This window comes from Notamacropus eugenii, chromosome 4 (assembly GCF_028372415.1).
Source record: "Notamacropus eugenii isolate mMacEug1 chromosome 4, mMacEug1.pri_v2, whole genome shotgun sequence".
NCBI lineage: Eukaryota > Metazoa > Chordata > Mammalia > Diprotodontia > Macropodidae > Notamacropus > Notamacropus eugenii.
Window position 1 is genome coordinate 51,025,490 of NC_092875.1, and position 18,084 is coordinate 51,043,573.

General features: G+C 44.6%; 1 protein-coding gene across 5 annotated transcripts in view; it reads right to left on the reverse strand.

Moving 5' to 3' along the window:
* Positions 1 to 18,084, reverse strand: part of INSR (insulin receptor) — a 151,396-nt gene that overhangs the window by 52,385 nt on the left and 80,927 nt on the right. For 4 of the 5 annotated variants that reach the window (XM_072600842.1, XM_072600840.1, XM_072600839.1 and 1 more), the window contains exon 3: positions 6,102 to 6,423. In XM_072600842.1, the coding sequence (XP_072456943.1) occupies positions 6,102 to 6,423 (322 nt within the window). Of the gene's footprint in view, positions 1 to 6,101; positions 6,424 to 11,484; positions 11,605 to 18,084 lie in introns of those variants that run through there. The other variant, XM_072600841.1, reaches the window with a different exon arrangement.

Here is an 18,084-nt window from a genome sequence, read left to right on the forward strand (position 1 = left end):
ACTAATATTATTATTCATTATCATCCCTTAGTGACCAGTCCTGACTTTCTAAGCTTAGCTGGACTGGACCTCAGCAGATAAGACATGGAGTCTCTTTTAAGGCCTATGCTTAAAGCCTTTCTAGTGTGGTAACCTGCCAGAGCTGGCATTCTCTCATGGTGCCCAACTTCTGAGAGCCCAGGTTACTTCTAGGCTGTATGTGTGGGCAGTATGGAGAGGCAGGTAGAGGGCTGGCCAGGGAGACTTGGGTTCACCTGCTGCCTCTGACATACATATACTGACTAGGTGACCCTGGGCAAGTACCTTCACCTCTTAAAGTGATTCATTGGAAGCATCTGAGTGGTGCAGTGGATACAGCTCTGGGCCTGGAGTCAGGAAGACCTGAGTCCAAGCAGATGCTCACTAGCTATGTGATCCTGGGTGAGTCACTTAACCTCTGCCTGACTCAGTTTCCTCATCTATAAAGTGCAGATAACATTAGCACCTCCCTCCCAGAGTTACTGTGAAAATCAAATGAGATAAGTTATATAACGCTTAGCACAGTGCCTGGCATATAGTAGGCCCATTAATAAATCCTTATTCCCTTCCCATCCTCTTTCAGGCAACTCTAAGACTGGACATTACTGATCTGCCTTGAGAGAGGGAATTTCCTCACTGGCAGTACCTGTTGCAAAGAGGATGATGATGATGATGATGATGAATAACAATGATAATAACCACTACCGTTTTATAATACTCTAAGGTTTGCAAAACACTTTATACATGTCATCTCATCTGATCCTCACAACTCTGGGAAGAAGGTGCTATTATTATGCCATTTTACATGGGAGGAAAGTGAGACAGAGAGGTCAACAGGCTTGTCCAGGGTTCCACAGCTAAGTGCTGAGGCAGCATTCAAACTCAGGACTTCCTGACTGCAAGTCCCACACCATGTCCTGCACCACCTGCTGCCCAATCATAGCCAAGATATACAGTACCCATGCACACAAACACACAGAATCATCACAGAATAGATAAGCCCCCATCACCCCCACTTTCTCTGCCCTGAGACAGAGAATGACAAACCTCAAGGCTAAGTGGCCCCAGACAAGAAGGTGGTGATGAGGGAAAGGACTAAAAATGGGACATCCCATGAGAATTTACACCTCACTGATGGGAAACCTTCCCAGACATTATCATCTTATTGTAGGATTCTGGAACACATTACTAATTAGATTAAGGAACCCACTTGGTTGTCATCAGGAAGTGACCAATACCAGATATAATCATTAAAAATGAGCCACAAACAGTATCACAGTCTATCAGAGTAAAGAGGGCTCTCAAAACAAAGAATATCAAAGCTGGAAGGGCCCTCAGAACACCCAATGTCACAATGCGGAAGGCCCTTAGGACCCAGGGGGTCAGAGCTGGGAGAGCCCTTAGAACAGAGTATCAGAGCTTTGAGAAACCACAGAATGGAGGATGGTAGAATTACAAGGGCTTAAAACAGAGGATGTGGGGGGGGGGTCTCAAATGATGCGAGGGCCACTTCTTTCATGAAGAGAGAGTACAGTCCATTCACATCTCCTCCTAGGCAACTCTTTTCCACATCCTCTCCTATACATCCTTCCCAGGGGTATCCATCCCCAAAATGTCTCTTTTTCTCCAGATCTCTTGACTTATGGATTCCTGTGGTGCAGCTGGGTTGTCCCCAGTCAACTGTATCCTTCCCCCTACCCCATCACTATTGCTACAGGACCTACCCACCTCCTTTGCTGGTCTCTGAAAGCATCATTTGGATCTATTCTTTCTGGTAATTCTTTGTGGGAGATATGTTGCCATCTATTCACCCCCACCTGGCCCCTCTCCCTCTATTACCTTTTGAGTGGCCAGTGTCTTTAAGTCTTTGAAGCTTGGCCTTCCATGACCTATAACTACATACAGCATCACCAAAAGATGATTAACATTGAAAAAGTGAGTCTTTGCTTCAGGTGGAAGCTTGGGAGTCATTAAAAACATGGTGTAATTTTCCCAAGGCAATCACTCTGCTTTCCTCTTCCTGTTCAATTCTGGGACCATGTGTAGTCCCTGATCAAGATCTTTAATGTAAAGGGGCTTGCTATAGCTTGGTCACCCAGCCATATATCATCATCTGGACAAGATACATTCATTCACTTGTTTCTATGTGGGAGGATCATAGATTGAAAATCAGAAAGTTACACCAACTCTTGGGGTGTGATGATGGACCCCATTTAGGAGACTCTGACATGTTTCTGAGTTTTCAGCCATCAGCATGGTATCATCTGCTTCAAACAAGAGCATCGGAAGAACCTCACTATCTACAGAATGACTTCTTAACTGGCAGTCCTTGGATAAATATCAGGGGGTCTGCAAACTCGCATGGGAAAAATTACGTCTTTATTTTCATTGACCTCCAGCTGAAATTTAGCATTTCCTTCCATTGTGGATATAAGCAAGAACCCACAGTAGTATTGGGCTTCACCAAGCCGCCCAAGGGCTCCACCTCACAAAAAAGGGTCAAGACTACAGGGAATCTCTCTTCCGCTGAATTCCGCACCGAACATCCTCCATGACAGTGGCAATCTCTCCTGCTTTATGTCTCTCCTGACAAGGCCAATCAAGGGGGCCACTGAACAACTGCCTCTAATATTACATCTCCCAAAGAATCTTGTATCATTTTTGCCATATAAAAGGGAGACACCTTCTGGGAGCTCCTAATGAATCAGATGTCTTTTTTTTTTTAACGTCAAGCTAAACAATGAGCTCAGTGAAATCTTGTGTCCTCCAGACCTTTCAATCACTTGTGGTTAAAGATCTGGCCTGTTGTAGAATATTGTTTTGACCATTCACAGCCTTGCCTGTTTCATACTTTCAATATTGCCTTTGACGCCTGCATAGATCACTTTCAGATAAAGGTTTGGCAGAGCTGGGAAAGAAGGCCTATGAGTCAGTACTTATTATTCTTTTTTTCTCCTCCTACTTCTTCATTATAGTAAGGGCTATGAATGTTTTCAAGCCTTTGAAAAAGCCTTCCTCCTTTCATTCAGATATAGCAGGAACGGATGCCTTAAATCTGTCTAGATGGTCTTTGGGTCAGCAATGGGAATATTTGCTTCTCCCATCTTTGTACTTCTTCTGGCCCTCTACTACTATCACTGAAGAAGTGACACGGGCCCACGGCAGACTCAAAGTCATTCTGTACTTTTCTTTGCTTCATAGGATTCTGTGGCCAAGTAAATTATCACCAAGGTAACAACAGTGAGTGTTTCTATGGTGCTTTAAGGTTTGCCAAGTGCTTCCCATAGAATTGATCCTCAGAATAGCCCACAAGGTAAATGCTTTTATGATATCTATTTTATAAATGAGGAAACAGAGACAGACAGTGGTTAAGTGACTTGCCCAGGGTCACATAGCTATTAAGTGTCTGGGGCAAGATTTGAACTCAGGAAGATGCCCAGGGCTCTATCTACTGCACCACTTCACTGCCTCCAGATAAATGTTAGCTGTTATGATCTATCCAAACCCCATGCTGTCTCTTATTCTTTATGTGTTTTCTATATGTATATGTTCTATATACATGTATTCTGTATGTACACATACATTTATAAATGCATATGTGTTCATATAGGACACATGCATGGGCACATTTAGATACACATATGGACTCATTTTGTATTTTATCCTCATTTATCTGGGTCCACAGTTTTTCCCATCTGTCTGACCTCCACCCTAGGATGTAATGTCTTTGAGGACTGAGGCTGTTTTCCTTCTTGTCTTCATAGCCTAGGTACCAAGCCCAGTGTCTGGCACATATTGTAATAAATTTTTGCTGAACTGGCTATGAAGTAATAGAGCAAATTTTATCTGAATTGTGTGGATCCAAAAGCCAGCTCTGCACTTTCTCCCTGTGTGACGTTGGGCCATTCACTGAACTTCTCTGGGCTTTGGTGTCCTCACTGGTAAAATGATGGGGTTGGATCGGATGACCTCGGAGGGCCTTTGCAGCTTTCTAGATCTCGGATCTTGTGATTCTAGAAGCCAGATCACCGTCCTCGCTGGAACTCAAGGCAGCCCCGAGGGCTTCCCAGTTTACAAACTTCAGCCCTTTCATATGCCAACCTTCAAAAATCACTCGACAGCACCAACCCTCTTCAGCTGTGGTGGTTTGCGGCTGCAATCCACACTCCGAGATGTTGTAAGGGACAATGATGATTCATTCACTCCTTGAGTCTGAGTTATAATGAAACTGATGCTCCTTCTATTAAAAGCTAATTAGTGGGTAGGAGACTGACGCCCGCCTCTAAGGGGAAATGAAGAATCCCGCTCTTGGTTTCGAAGGTATGCCAGACAGGAGAGAAGGCAGAGACTGCCTGCCATACCCCATCCTCTGAAGAAGGCAGGAAGCAGCTGCTGCCGAAGGCTAAGCTAAGTTGATTTGCAGACACATGTTTTGGGAAAACAAGGTTACCTGATAATATTTTTAATGCAATAAAACAAGACACACTGTTCTCAGAGCCATCACATGACATGGCCCGTAAACCTACATTAGGGGAGATGTGACCTAAATCCCTTCCACCTTTCTCTTGTCTCCTTGTCTGTACCTAGCACAAAAAAGGGGTGGGAGAGGGAAAAAAAAGGGAAAAAGGAAAAATAAATTTCCCCCCAGGGTTCTTTCACTTTAGCCCCCAGGCATACCCTTGGAACTTATGGGTCAAGAAGGGGAGGCTCTGATGACATCAGGAGTCCCCCACCTCACTCATTCCCCACCCCACTCCTGGGTGTGCTTTTTAACACAACAGAAAACACAGGAACCAACCAGGAAATGGGCTATATAAAAGCCAGCTCCAATCTCCTGAAGAACCTGATCAAAGAATAAACAAACACAAATCCAGAACACAGTCAGGGAACCTGACTCATCCACAAGGCAGGATCCCACTGTGAGAAAGCCGAGCCATTTCTCATGGAAATGGCAGTGTGGCCCTGAACATGGCCTGACTTGGCTACACTGGCCTTCAAAGAGCAGAGGCATATTCCAGGAAAAAGGATGGGGCAAATGATCTCCCCTCTCTCTCAAGGGATATGGCCCTTCAAAATGAGCCCTGAAGCTGACACAGTCATCAAGGACAGACAGGGTAGGCAAGTAGACAGGCAATTCCTACGCAGGTGCAGCTGCCTACGAAAGCAAGACCTTTGTTGTTTTGGGGACTGAAACTCCTTTGATGCCTCTGGAGAAAAAGGGTTATGGTATCATGAGCAGACAGTGCGTAAGAAAGTGCCCCCATTTCCCTTCCCTGGGCATTGATGACATGTGACCCAGGCTATGGACACCTTTGTATAGGAGTAGCATTGTCTTCCAGGCACAAAAGTGGGCCATTTTGCTGTTCCCTGCAGGTCCCCTGAGAAGTTACCTAATTCTCAGGCTCCCTGGAGGCCAGGGCTAGATTTACAGCAGAGACCATCTCGTTCAACTTCCTCATTTCAACCTTCTCATTTTACAGCAGGGAGAAACTGAGGCCCAGAGATGTTAAGGGCCCAGGATGATGCAGGGAGTAAGAGGCACAGCTAGGACTGGTATTCAGGTCTCCAATCTACTCCAATATTCAGGCCTGGGACCTTGACTACCTGGTACCCGAGGGACCTGCCTGTCTGAAGCAAGACAAATGATGCCGATGCTAGTCTTCTTCCATAGGAATCAGGTATGCTAGCAGGACTGGAAGGTGAAACGGGTTTTAGAAATCATGTAGTCCAAATGTCCCATTTCACAGATGAGGAAACTAAAGCCCAGAGAGGGAAAGGGACTTATCCAAGGTCACATAACTAGGTAACAGAAGAGCTTGGATTCTGACAGTCACAGGTTTTTAGAACTGGAATGGACCTTCTGGACTAGCCCCCTCATTTGCAAATGAGAAGAATGAGACCCACAGAACCTGAGATTAGACAGACAGTAAACGGTAGATGTGGGCTATGAACTTGGATCTTCCTGATTCCCTGGTCTGTACTCTTTTTTCTACTCTATGTTGTCTTTCTTTAATATTTCAACACAGACATGCATGAACATACAAAGACATGCATGTGTGCCTCCCCATGTGGTCCATACTTACTTGGTGGAGTTCATGGTGTAGCCAGAAGGACACTCAGGGATACACTTATTGTTGTGAATGACATACTGGGGGCAGGAGGGCTTCCGGGAGTTTTTACATTTGTTGTGAAGTTCTTGGCAGACACTGAAGTTCACACATCTCCAGTCCTGGAAGTGGTAATAGTTTGGAGGGCATGTCTCCACACACTTGCCATCAAGATAGAAATTGCGGCAGGCCACGCACTTCTCCGGGTCATTGGGCTCAGCGCAGTTGCCCAGACATTCACTGTGGCAACACTGTCCGCTCGCTGTGCAGCCTTGCCACTTACATGAGGGTGGACACACTAGAAGAGAGAAAGAGAGAGAAAGCACCTGGTGAGGATGCACACTGGGAGAAGCACAGAGAGCACCCTGTGAGGATGCAAACATGTTGTAGAGAGGACTAGCATCTCTCTAACACTCATCACCTTTCTCCGAACACGAGTGAGAGAAGTGTGTCTCTGTGACACACCCACTCCCAAAGCAAGTATATTGCCCCAAAGAACATCAAGAAAATGCCAAACAAAATCTCAGCTATAAACAAGGAATAAGCAGCTGGCAGAAACCCTCCAGAAGTCAGAAATCCCTTTCCATTGAGGGAGACTGAACACTGATTCCCATCTCCGGGAAAAAATTATTTTCCTTTTCCCCATCACACTGTACCTCACTCACATCACACTTACATGTTTGTGACAGTTCTTTCCAACCCCGCTCCACTTTTGTCCAGGGCCCAGGGAGGTAGGTGTTATTATGATCTCCACTTTATAATTAAGGAAAGTGAGACAGGCAGAGATAAAGTGATTTGCCCAGGATTACATGGCTCCTATATGTTTGAGGCTGGGTTTGAACTCAGATCTTCCCAACTCCAGACCTCTATCCACTATGCCACTAGCTGCCTCTAAGTAGCTTCATTAGTAGTTGTGTTACCTTGGGCAAGTCACATAAGCTAGGAGCCTCAGTTTCCCAATCCATAAAATGAGCCAACTGGGTTAGACACTATCTGAGGTCCCTTCCAATTTTCAACCCTACCATCTGTATAACTCAGAAGGCCACCTCTGTGATTTGGGTAGAGATGGTAGTGGATTGTTATATTGAAGCTTCAGTTCCAACAGATCTGAGCAAAAGCAACAAGACTTGTTATACTGGGATGAGGAAAAGGAGCCAAATATAAGCTGCTCAGAGTCAGTGGGGGATGAAAATAGCAGCAGCAGGTTCCAGGATCAGGCCCAGGGGGTGGGATCTGGGGCTAAGCTGGGAGACAGGTTGCACTTGACTCTGACTTCAGACAGGGATCTTTTATCCAGCTTCTTGCCAATACAACAAAGAGCATGCTCAACTTGTGTCAGGAGAGAATCAAGTTCAGATCTTACTATCTGGACCTCAGTTTTCCCTTCCTTAAGTTGGGGAAATAATTCTTGTAATGCCCTCTTCACAGGGGTATAGAGTTGTCAGAAAAGCCCTTCGCAAGCCTGAAAACTCTGCAGAAACGAGAGCTTACTAGCTACTGATTAAGACTCAGAGCAGGGAGACTCGAATCCAAATCTATCTCTGACACTAGCGAGGGGAGCTCTAAGGCCTTAGCTTTGTCACCTGTAAAATGGGTATATTTTAATATCCATAGCACTTGCCTTAGTAGAGTCATAGTAAGGCTCAGACTCACTAATGTGGGTCAAACGCCTTGCCAACTTTAAAGTACTAAAGGATAGGTAGGCATGGGTCACTCAGGCCTATAGTTCTACTCAAATGGGGGAACTCCCAGTGTGTGGAAACATCCTCCATCAGGTCAGAGCAGCAGCACCTCCTCTGTAATAGCTAGCATGTACATAGTGCTGTAAGGTTTGCCAAGCATTTTAAAAATATCATCTCATCTGATCCTTACACAACCCTTGGAGGTCAGTGCTATTAGGATCACCATTTTACTGATGAAAAAACTGAGGCTAAGAGAGGTTAAGTGACTTGCTCAGGATCACACAGCCAGTAAGGATCTGAGGCAAGATTCCAACCCAGATTTCCTGACTCCAAAGTCAATGCTCTATCCACTGAACCATGCTGCCTGTCAGATCAAGGTCAGAGAAGGGAAGGGATTTGTCAACAGCTAAAAAAGCATTTATTAAGCACTTGCTACCAAGCACCGTGAAAGCATGGACTTGTGGTCAAGGTCACATAGCAAGTTAATTGCAGAGCGGAGAACTAGAACCCAGGTCTCCTGCTTTTAACCTCACGTCTCTTCTGCTTTCATTTACCAAACACATCATGTTCAAGATTTACAGCAGTTCCTGGTGCAGGCAAGATGCTCAAATTTAAAAGTTCTCTAGGAACGCCACTATTTCAGAAGAGAGACAGACAGAACACAAAGGAAACCAGTAATCCTCACTGGTCCCCAAGACATTTGCTGTCCTGGACAGGGAGAAGCCCGTTGATGCATGAAATCGGCCTCAGACCTAGACTGTCAGGGCTGCTTCTGATGACTGTCTCCATGTTACAGAACATGCAGTGAAAACATTATGAAAACCCCTTATTGTGCAAGAGTTGGGCTGTTTTTCCAACAGGGAAGGCTTCTCTGTCTCTCTCTCTCTCCCTCCTCCTCCACCCCCTGTTCCTTTGCTAGTGCAAAGACCAGACTCAGCAGGAAGGGTCCAATATATCCACCCTGTGTGATTTCAATTTGACAAGCATTTACCAAAGGCCAGGCACCATGCTAAGTACTAGGGATACAAAGACAAAATAAAATTCTCTGATTTCAAGGAGTATAACATTGTATCAGGAAAAACACCATGGACAAAAATGAATGCAAGTGTATTTGGACTAGCATTACAAGGTAGTCTCATAGGATGATCCCACCTAGTAGGTGGATAGGAAAGGATCATGTAGAAAGTGGACTGGGCTGAGCTTTGGAGGAAGCTAGGCAGCCTACCAGGTAGAGGCAAAAAGAGAATGCGTTTAAGACAGTAGCAAAGTCACAAAGGCTAGAGATGAAATGTCACGTCCTGAGAACAGCCAGAGGCCAACTGGACTAGAATGGAACAGAATGTGTGTGTGTATGTGAGGGGGAAATCCTGTAGATAGGAGACAGAAGCCAGGCTATGGAAGGCATTAAGAACAAAATGATGATTTCTGTTCATTACAATAGAGGCAATACGGAACCATTGATAATTTTTACTAGAAGAGAGAAACAGAGAGATTTGGGCTTTTTAGTAGGTGTGTACAGAATGCATTAGAGAAGGAACAACCTGCAAACAGACTGATTAGTCTCTCAAAAATAGAGTAGAGAGAAAGAGAGTAGAAAGGAACAAAAGAAAGAGATGTTGACAAAGTAGACAGCAGGCAGTCACAAGAAGATAAATCCTTTCTCCCCCCCACCATTTCCCCAACTCAGAGTGGGATTAATTCCTGTTCTGTCACTAGGCAAAACTCACAGCCTGTTCGATCACTGACCTCAGGCTAGAAGAGAAATGAGAGGTCATTCAGTTTAACTCCCTCATTTTACAAATAAGGAAACTGAGGCCCATAGAGATTAAGTGACTAACCAGCCCTAGATGTTCATGGAAATAAGAATCAGAGATGGAATTTGAACCCAGGCCCTCAAATTTGAGTCAGTACTCTTTCCATGGTCCGTACTGTCATCATTCCCCACAATATCCCTTCATTAGGGCCTTCCAGGCTAGTCAGAAGTGTGCTCATGTACACAATGCCTGCCCGAATCTTCTCTAAGAGGAAAAAAAACCCCATACCTTCTTTGGACACACAGTAGGGTTCAAGGGGCCATGCTTGTTTTCAATTAAGGGAGCTTCTTCATTTCAGAGACATTATATGCCCCCACCCCATCCCCTACCTACACCAATCCCTCTGCCTGCCCAGGATTCACTTAAAACTCAACCCCCAATAAACCAGAGTGACCTCCTTAAAAGGAGGTCTTTCCTGAGGAAGACAGTCTGGGTGTTTGCTGCCCAGAAAAGACCTGGACATTTCTGATGATTGGGATGGACAGGGCTCCTGACTGGGGGTCAGGAAGGCTAGGTTCTGGTCCCAACCTGACACTCATTACCCACTGGGCAAGGCTAGAGGCAAAATGCTTCCTGTCCCTAGGTCTTGATTTCTTCAGTTCTAAAATGGAAACATAACGTCTTCCATGCCTTCCATCCAGGGCTGCTTAGAGTTTTAAGGGAAACAGGGCATAAGAACAGCAGGAACATTTCCACTTCAGCAGCATTTTAAGACTTATTATTGATAATAATCATGGCATGATAATAGCTTGCACTTAAATATCTCTTTAAAGTTTGCAAAGCACTTTACAAATATCTCATTTTATTCTCACAAGTAAAACAGTTCCATTTTAATCCTCATTTTACAGCTGAGGAAACTGAGGGCGATAGCTTAAGCAACTTGCCCAGAGTCCCACAGCCAGCTAACACCTGAGGTTGAACTTGAACTTGATTCCTCCTGACTTCCATCTCTATCCACGGAGCCCTCTAGCTGCCTATCAGCTCTACCAAAATTTTTACCAAGGCTTATCCTCACAGCGATGCCTACAGGGAGTCATATAATAAAATATAATAATAATATATAATAACATATAATAAAATGCTCATTTGGGAAATGCGGGACTCAAGAGAAGGGATCTGCCCATGGCCTCAAGCTAGGAAGGGAGGGAGGGGTGAATCACAGCCAGATCTGACCAGGAGTCCATCTGACCAGGAGTCCATCCGACCACACACCCTGGTCTGTGCGCCCAAGTGCCCTGAGGAACTCCTTAAGATTCTGTTGGCCCACCGAGAGAAGAGGACCTTCAGGTCTGTTAGATTTCTTAAACCACTACCCCCACTCTCCCTGGGGAGGACATTTTCAATATCAACCCAGCTGCATAGTTGGTCCAAACATACAGGAAATGCCTGAAGATCAGTGACCTGAGTGTGTGGCATCTTCTACTCTCCGGAGATGTCCTCGCCAGTCTTCTATTTCTCCATCTCCTCCAACCCACTCAGTCTAGGTGATGGATATGTCTGCTCATTGTTTAGAGATGGTGGGGCTCAGAGGGACTAGGCCTGGTGTCTGGAACACTTGGCTCTAACACCTACTTACTGGCTTTGGGACCACCGGCACTGATCTCAAACTCTCAGTCTCAAGCAACTCTCTTATTTCTTGAGTGAAAGGTTTCCTTCACCAATAAAATTGAAATCCATACTGTCTCCCCTTGCTATCAATCAATTAGTACTTAAGAAATGCCTAGAATATGCCGGGCAGTGAGCAAGGTGCCAGGGATCCAGAGACAAAAAGGAAAGCTATCCTCTGAGGACTTTAAAGTCTAGCACCGTCTAACTGAAGGAAGGTTACATTTTCACTAACAATGAAGACAAGTAAGACAATACCGAAAGGCGTAGAACTCGAATCAATCCAAGGACCAATCAGGACTCCAAAGCGCATGTGAAGAAACATGCTATCCACCTCCCGACAGAGGAGTGATGGATTCAGAGTAGATGGAAATGTTTTATTTGGACATAGCCGATGCAGAAGTTTGTTTTGTTTGATTATACATATTTGTAACAAAGGTTGTCACCCTGGAACATCCCTCCCTCCCAATGCCAGCAGACTCCCATTGGCCAGTTCCATCTGGGGCCTCGTTTTGGAGACACGCCGAGGCTGGCCATGCTTCAGTCCTCTCCCAGATGTGACTCTCTGGAGTCACATACCCACCACGCTCACTAGGGGTACTTTCTTTCCCTCCCTTCCCCACCCCCACTCCCTACCTCCCTTCCATGTGCACATAGTAAGCACTGAGTAAACCTTTATTGTCTTGCTCTTTTTTCCCCAATGGGGATGAAGGGGGTAAGGAGGAAGAAGAGAGAAAAAGAATGTATTTTCATTAATTGGAAACACTGAACTTAAGAAATTTTTTAAAAAAATTAATTGAAAAAGAACGGAACTTCCATCTACTAGACTGTTAGATTGTGAGATTAGGAAGCAGCTCCTTGTACAATATGCAGGAATTCTAATTTCTGGCTGTCAGACTTCAACACCTGGCATTGTCGCATGAAATACTAAGAACACAGGAGACGGGAGCTGCCCACAGTCAGGAAGCCCCTGGTAACCCAGCAGAAGGGTGCCCTCAGCCTTGTTTCAAAACCTCCAGCTAGCAGGGCAGGTGTTGGTCAATGTCACTGGGAGCCCCTCACAGGCAGCTTCCTACGCTAGCAAAAAAACAAACCGAAAGAATGTGCTAGATGCACTCCCACGCCACACAGTTATGGGGTGGTTACTGTGTACAAAGGACTGTTCAGGGCACCAAAAACACCAGAGGATTCATTCCTTAGAGCCAGTATGGCAGGGAGGAGGGGAAGGAAGGGAGGAAGAAACAGGGGAGGATTTTGTTAAGTACCTACTATGTGCCAGGTGCTGTGCTAAGCTTTACAAATATCTCATTTGATCCTCACAACAATGGGAGAGGAGTAGCTGGTAGGTGCTCATTATTACCCCCATTTTACAAATGTCGAAGCTGAGGCATACCAAAGTTAAGTGATTTGACCAGAGCCACACATCTGAAAGGTTTCAGACAGAATGTGAAATCAGGTCCTCCTAATTTCAAGTCCAGTACTCTATGCACCATGCAACCTAGTTGCATCAAAGGGGTTCTGTGAACTTGAACTGGGGCACAAGGGGAAATGAATCTTTATTTCAATATAACTGGTTTCCTTTTACAGTTCTGTATATTTTATTTCATGCATTTAAAAACATGGTTTTATAGGTTTCACTAGACTTTATACCCAGGAATATAGGATGCAGAAAAGGATAAAAACCTCTGAACTACCAGCATTATGACTACCATTTCACAAGTGAAGAAACTAAGACTTACAGCTAGAAAGTGTCAGAGGCAGGATTTGAACCTAGTCCCCCTGACTCCATGTAGGATCTGGATCTGGTTGGTTATTGACCTTGCGGGCTTCATTTAAGTCCCAACTAAAGACCTAAGTTTAAAAACGCCAAGGTCTCCCACTACATGAGGCCATCTCCAGTCATCCTGATCTATATCTGGCCACTGGACCCAGATGGCTCAGGAGGAGAAAGTGAGGCTGGTGACCTTGCACAACCTTGCCTCACTTAAATTCAATTCACGTTCATGTCATGGCATCACCTTTCCGATGTCCTGGTCCTCTTCCAGAACTAAGGACCAACAACAAAATCCCACATCCAGCAGGAAGCCTTGGCCAACCTCTCTTAATTCCAGTGCTTTCCCTCAGTTGATTATCTCCCCTTTATCCTGCATAGAGCATCTTTTGTATGTATTTGTTTGCATGTAGTGTCTGTTGTTAGACTGGAAACTCCATGAGGGCAGGGATTGTCTTTTGTCTTTTTTTTTTTATTCCTACTGCTTAGCATAGGGCAGGAACATAGCAGGAGCTTAATATGTATTTATTGTTTGACTGGACTCACTGGACCTGGGTTTGAATTCCACTTCTATTTAGAGATCCTAGGTGTCAAATTGGATTGAGTGCCTCACCTGGAGTCATCTTGCCTTAAACTTACTAGCCGTGTGTGACCTGGGCAAGTCACTTGATCCTGTTTACCTCAGTTTCCTCATCTGTAAAATGAGATGCAGAAGGAAACAGCAAACCAGTCCAGTATCCTTACCAAGAAAATCCCAAAAGTAGTCAAGAATCATTGAATACAAGTGAAAAACGACTGAACACGCACTTTCCTACTTATAAGCCCAATGATGTGCCAGGCACATCAAAAGCACAACATGTTTTTGACTAACTGACTGATGTTAGGAAGGTCACCTCCCCTCTCTGAATCTCAGTTTCACCACCTGTAAAATGAGAAGATTGGACGAGATTTCCTCTGAGGTCTCTTCTAGATCTTATGATGCAATGGTCCTGTGGGATGGGAAGAAAGAGTTGGTGTCCCCATGGGGCCTCCCAGTGGAAGTTCCCAGGCCCTACCTCCTTTCTCACCTTCTCCCCAGGCCCCATGGTTTGGCTGTCCTACTCCCTCAGCATCAAGGCTATTCCCTGGATTCCCCCGTTTTCTCAGAATTTCTGCCGGGACTCCCCCCTTTCCTCGATGTCTCTCAGCCCTTGGGAGGTTAGAAGTTTTTGTTGGTTTGTTTTGTTGTGTTATGTTTTGCTCTTAATTGCCGTAGCTAAAGAGAAACAGACAGGTTTAAAATAACAACATAAAGGGCAAAGTTACAAAATTACCAGAAGACTTAGTGACTCCTCTGGGCTGGTCCACAGCCAGGCGTCTGGGGGCCCCCAGTTGATTGGACTCAGAGCCACTCCCATATCTATAGCATTGGAAGTGTGGCAAAGCCCTTTCTCCACCAACCTCTCCCCTCCTTGTGATGCCCACAGTTCACCACATCCTTCCCCTTCTTTCTGCTGCTGCTGACATGGCCCTACCTCAGCTGCTCACCTGGTCTTTTTTCCTAATTTGCTTTCCTTCCTGGGGTCTCCCTGCAAAAACAAGTCCTTCACACAGCTTACCAATCTTCCTCTCAGATCATATCACTCCCTTGCTCAAGCACCTTCCAGGGCTCCCTATGCTTCCAGATTAAAAAACAAAACCAAAAATCCTTAGCCTGGCCTTTGCCGTCAAGAATAGGACTGCAAATGACCTTAGCCCTATCCTTCACCTGCTGTCTAGGTTTGAATCACAGAGCTTTTCTCCACTTTGCTCCTCATTCATTCCTGCCTGTCTCCAAACATTTGCCCAGGCTGTCCCTCATGCCAAGACTCCCTCCTCCTTTGCCTGTCAGAATCCATATTTTCCTTTCAGGTGTCACCTTCATATGCCACCTCCTCCACACAATCTTCCCTGATCCCCAACTGTCAATGATCCTTTCCTCCTCAAATTGTTCCTATTTGCTCATCTATGTACCCAAAGGTGGGAGGAACAGAGTGGAAAGAGAAGAGACCCAGTTCTGGAGTCAGAAGACCTGGGATCAAATTCTACCCTTGGTACTTCCCACCTGTGGGACTTGGGGCAAGTCTCTTAAGTTCTCTGTGCCTCAGTTTTCTCATCTGTAAAATGAGAAGGTTAGACTAGATGGTTTCCAAGGTCCCTTCCAGGTCCAGAGCTAGGATTCTCAGGAGAGATGTTCCTTGAAGATTCTTTCCATTTGTCTGCTGATCCTCCAGCTTCCCTTGCAGTGTCCTGTATGTAGTGGGCATTTAATACACACTGAATTGGCCAACTGACCCCATGAATTAGGTCATACCTCACAATAAGGCTTCCATTTTGTAGATGAGGAAACCATGACTCTGAGAGGGGAAGGGACTTGGCCAAGGTCACACAGGTGCCATGAGTTGAAGCCTGACTTTAAGGCCCACATTCTGACCACCGTTTAACTCTGTCCTCTTTAACTCACCAGGTTGTTCATTGTCTCTTTTAAGAATCAAATGTGCTGTGGAGGGCTTTTACCAGGACTCCACACAGATGTGTTACCCTGCAAGGTAACTGAAGCTGCATCACAAGCTTGGCCAGCTCAACTCATCTACTCTCCATCCCTCCTAGATTGGGACCCAATGCTTCTCAATGCCGTCCACAGCTTCCTTGGCTGTAGACAGGCTATAGGCTCTTTGTAGGAGGCAGATTCAGGCTGGCCCTAATCTCTTTCAGAACCTGCTGCTTCCCTGGCTTTTCCTCTAGCTCTAAGCCTCAGTTTCTTTATTTGTAAAATAAGGATAATCATACTCATTACCTAACTTACAGGGGTACTGTGATAGCATAAACACATAATGTCTATTCTCATTCTATTTTTTTTTAATTAATAGAAAGACTGCCTCTAGGGTAATGAGCTTCCCATCTCTGCAGTTCTCCAACCAAAGGCTAGATGAACAGTTGTCAGGAAAGCAGCAGAAAACCATTTTTTTTTTGTAATGGATCCCCTTGGAGGGTGGAAGAACTCAAGGTAATATGTGTAATAAGTAATAGCCATTTGCTTCATTCTCTTATAAACTGACATCTAGGAACATGGCTTAGGGATTGACTCAAGATAACGAATTTAGGAGTTCTAAAGATAACTCCACGAAAGCTTTCAGCATCTCTCTTAATTCGGGTGCATCCCTCTCTTGCTTATTCCCAATTTATCCTGCTCATAGCTTCTTTGTACACAGTTGTTTGTATGTTATCTCCTCCATATGACTGTCTTTTGTCTTTCTTTGTATCCCCAATGATTACTCCGGAGCCTGGAACATAATAGGCAGATAATAAATGTGTATTGATTGATCTGACTACCAAGTGCCTTCCTCATTACTACCCTGGGATACTGGTAGTACAGTACTATCATCTGCATTTTACATAGAAGAAAACGAGGGTGAAGAAAGCATAAAAACAGAAACATTTGAGTTATCCAAAAATAATGGTGGGGCAGGTTTTTTCTCCCAAAAATTTCTTAATTGGAATATTTCAGTATTCACAGCTCACATCCCAAATATGTAAACAAGGGAGCCACGCTGGTTTGCAGCAAAAAGTTGCTTTTGAAAAATGTGCAGCTAAATATTTAACTAATAGACCAAAATGGCTCCAGAGTCTCACCAAATAACCAACTTGTTTTTGAAAAACAGTTAAGATTTTTTCCATCGCCTCAAAGTAGGACCCCAGGACTTTGAGCTGGAGTTCAATTCAACAAATCTTTATTAAGTGTCTACTGCACTACAGACACAGAAAGCTAAAAATGAAGTAGTCTCTGCCCTCAAGGATCTTATATTCTATTGGGGGAGGAAACATACCCACGTTAGTGGATACAAAATATATACAAAGTCACATGGTCATATCATTTAATTCAAAATATATACAAAGTAATTTTGAGAACAGGAAGAATCTTAAGAGATCACATGCACAGAGAGAGACACATTTCTTTCCACAAAGATAAAACTAAGATCTTCTATTTAAATGTTGAGGTTTCATAATTTCCTAAGATATTTTACTTTGGGGAGGATGAGGTATAAAGAACTACTTCATGCTCTTCTAAAACCTAGAAAATAGACAATTATATTTATCATCCCTTATCCTGCAGAAGCCCAATACTTAAAAAAGAAATCAGAGGAGGAAGACAGCTTAGAAAAGCTCTACTCCAAAGATCTTATTTTATAGTCAGTAAGCCGAGGACCGGAAAGAGAAAGAGATTTTTCCCAGGTCACTTGTCAGTTGGTGACTGGCAGAAACTGGTCCCCTGATTTCCAGTCTATTACTACTGCCAAGGAATTCTTCCCCGTAAACCCTTTTCTGAATTTAGGCTGGGGTGGGCACTGATGGGAAGGGGCCAGGTGAACACTGTAAATCTCAACTGGAAAAGATTCACCACAAATAAGGAAGCTCACTCATCATCCTAGCCAATAATCACTATAACCAAGGGACTGACGTTCAATCCAAATCTTAATCAGCAAAATTTAAAAGCTTTTTCAAAAGTCCTGTTTCTTTGTTTTTAGCAAAAAAACAAAAAACTGAGAAAAAACCTGACCAGTGATTTTAGATCGGTTGTTTTCGTTTAACGGGAAGGTCAGGAGCAAACTGGGAAGATGTTTTGCCCACAGGGTATCCCAATTCTACCATGCCTCCCTGTGTGACCTTGGGACAGTCTTTTCCCTCTCTGGAATTCAGTTTCTCCCTCCTTAAATTAAGAAAGTCAGCCTCTATGGCCTTTCATCTTTTCTCTGATTCTGTTAGCTTTCCAAAGATTCACTATATGGTTCATTCTCCTTTAGTCGTTATAAAAGGCAGAGAACACTGAGGCTATTGGAACAGGGGTTTGGAGTCACTGCTCTCTTACAGAGTTGAGGTAAGGGGAGGAACAGAGGGGCAGCACAGCCGCTGTGGCTGAGGCATCGCCTTTGCCACCTTGGCTAGAATCCCACAGGCTGCCAAGAGACATCGTGCAAGTCACTTGACCTTGCTGGGCTCCTCATCTAGGAAAGGAGACGTGTGGTTCAAATCGCTTCTGAGGTTCTTTCCAAATCTTAATCTAGGATCTC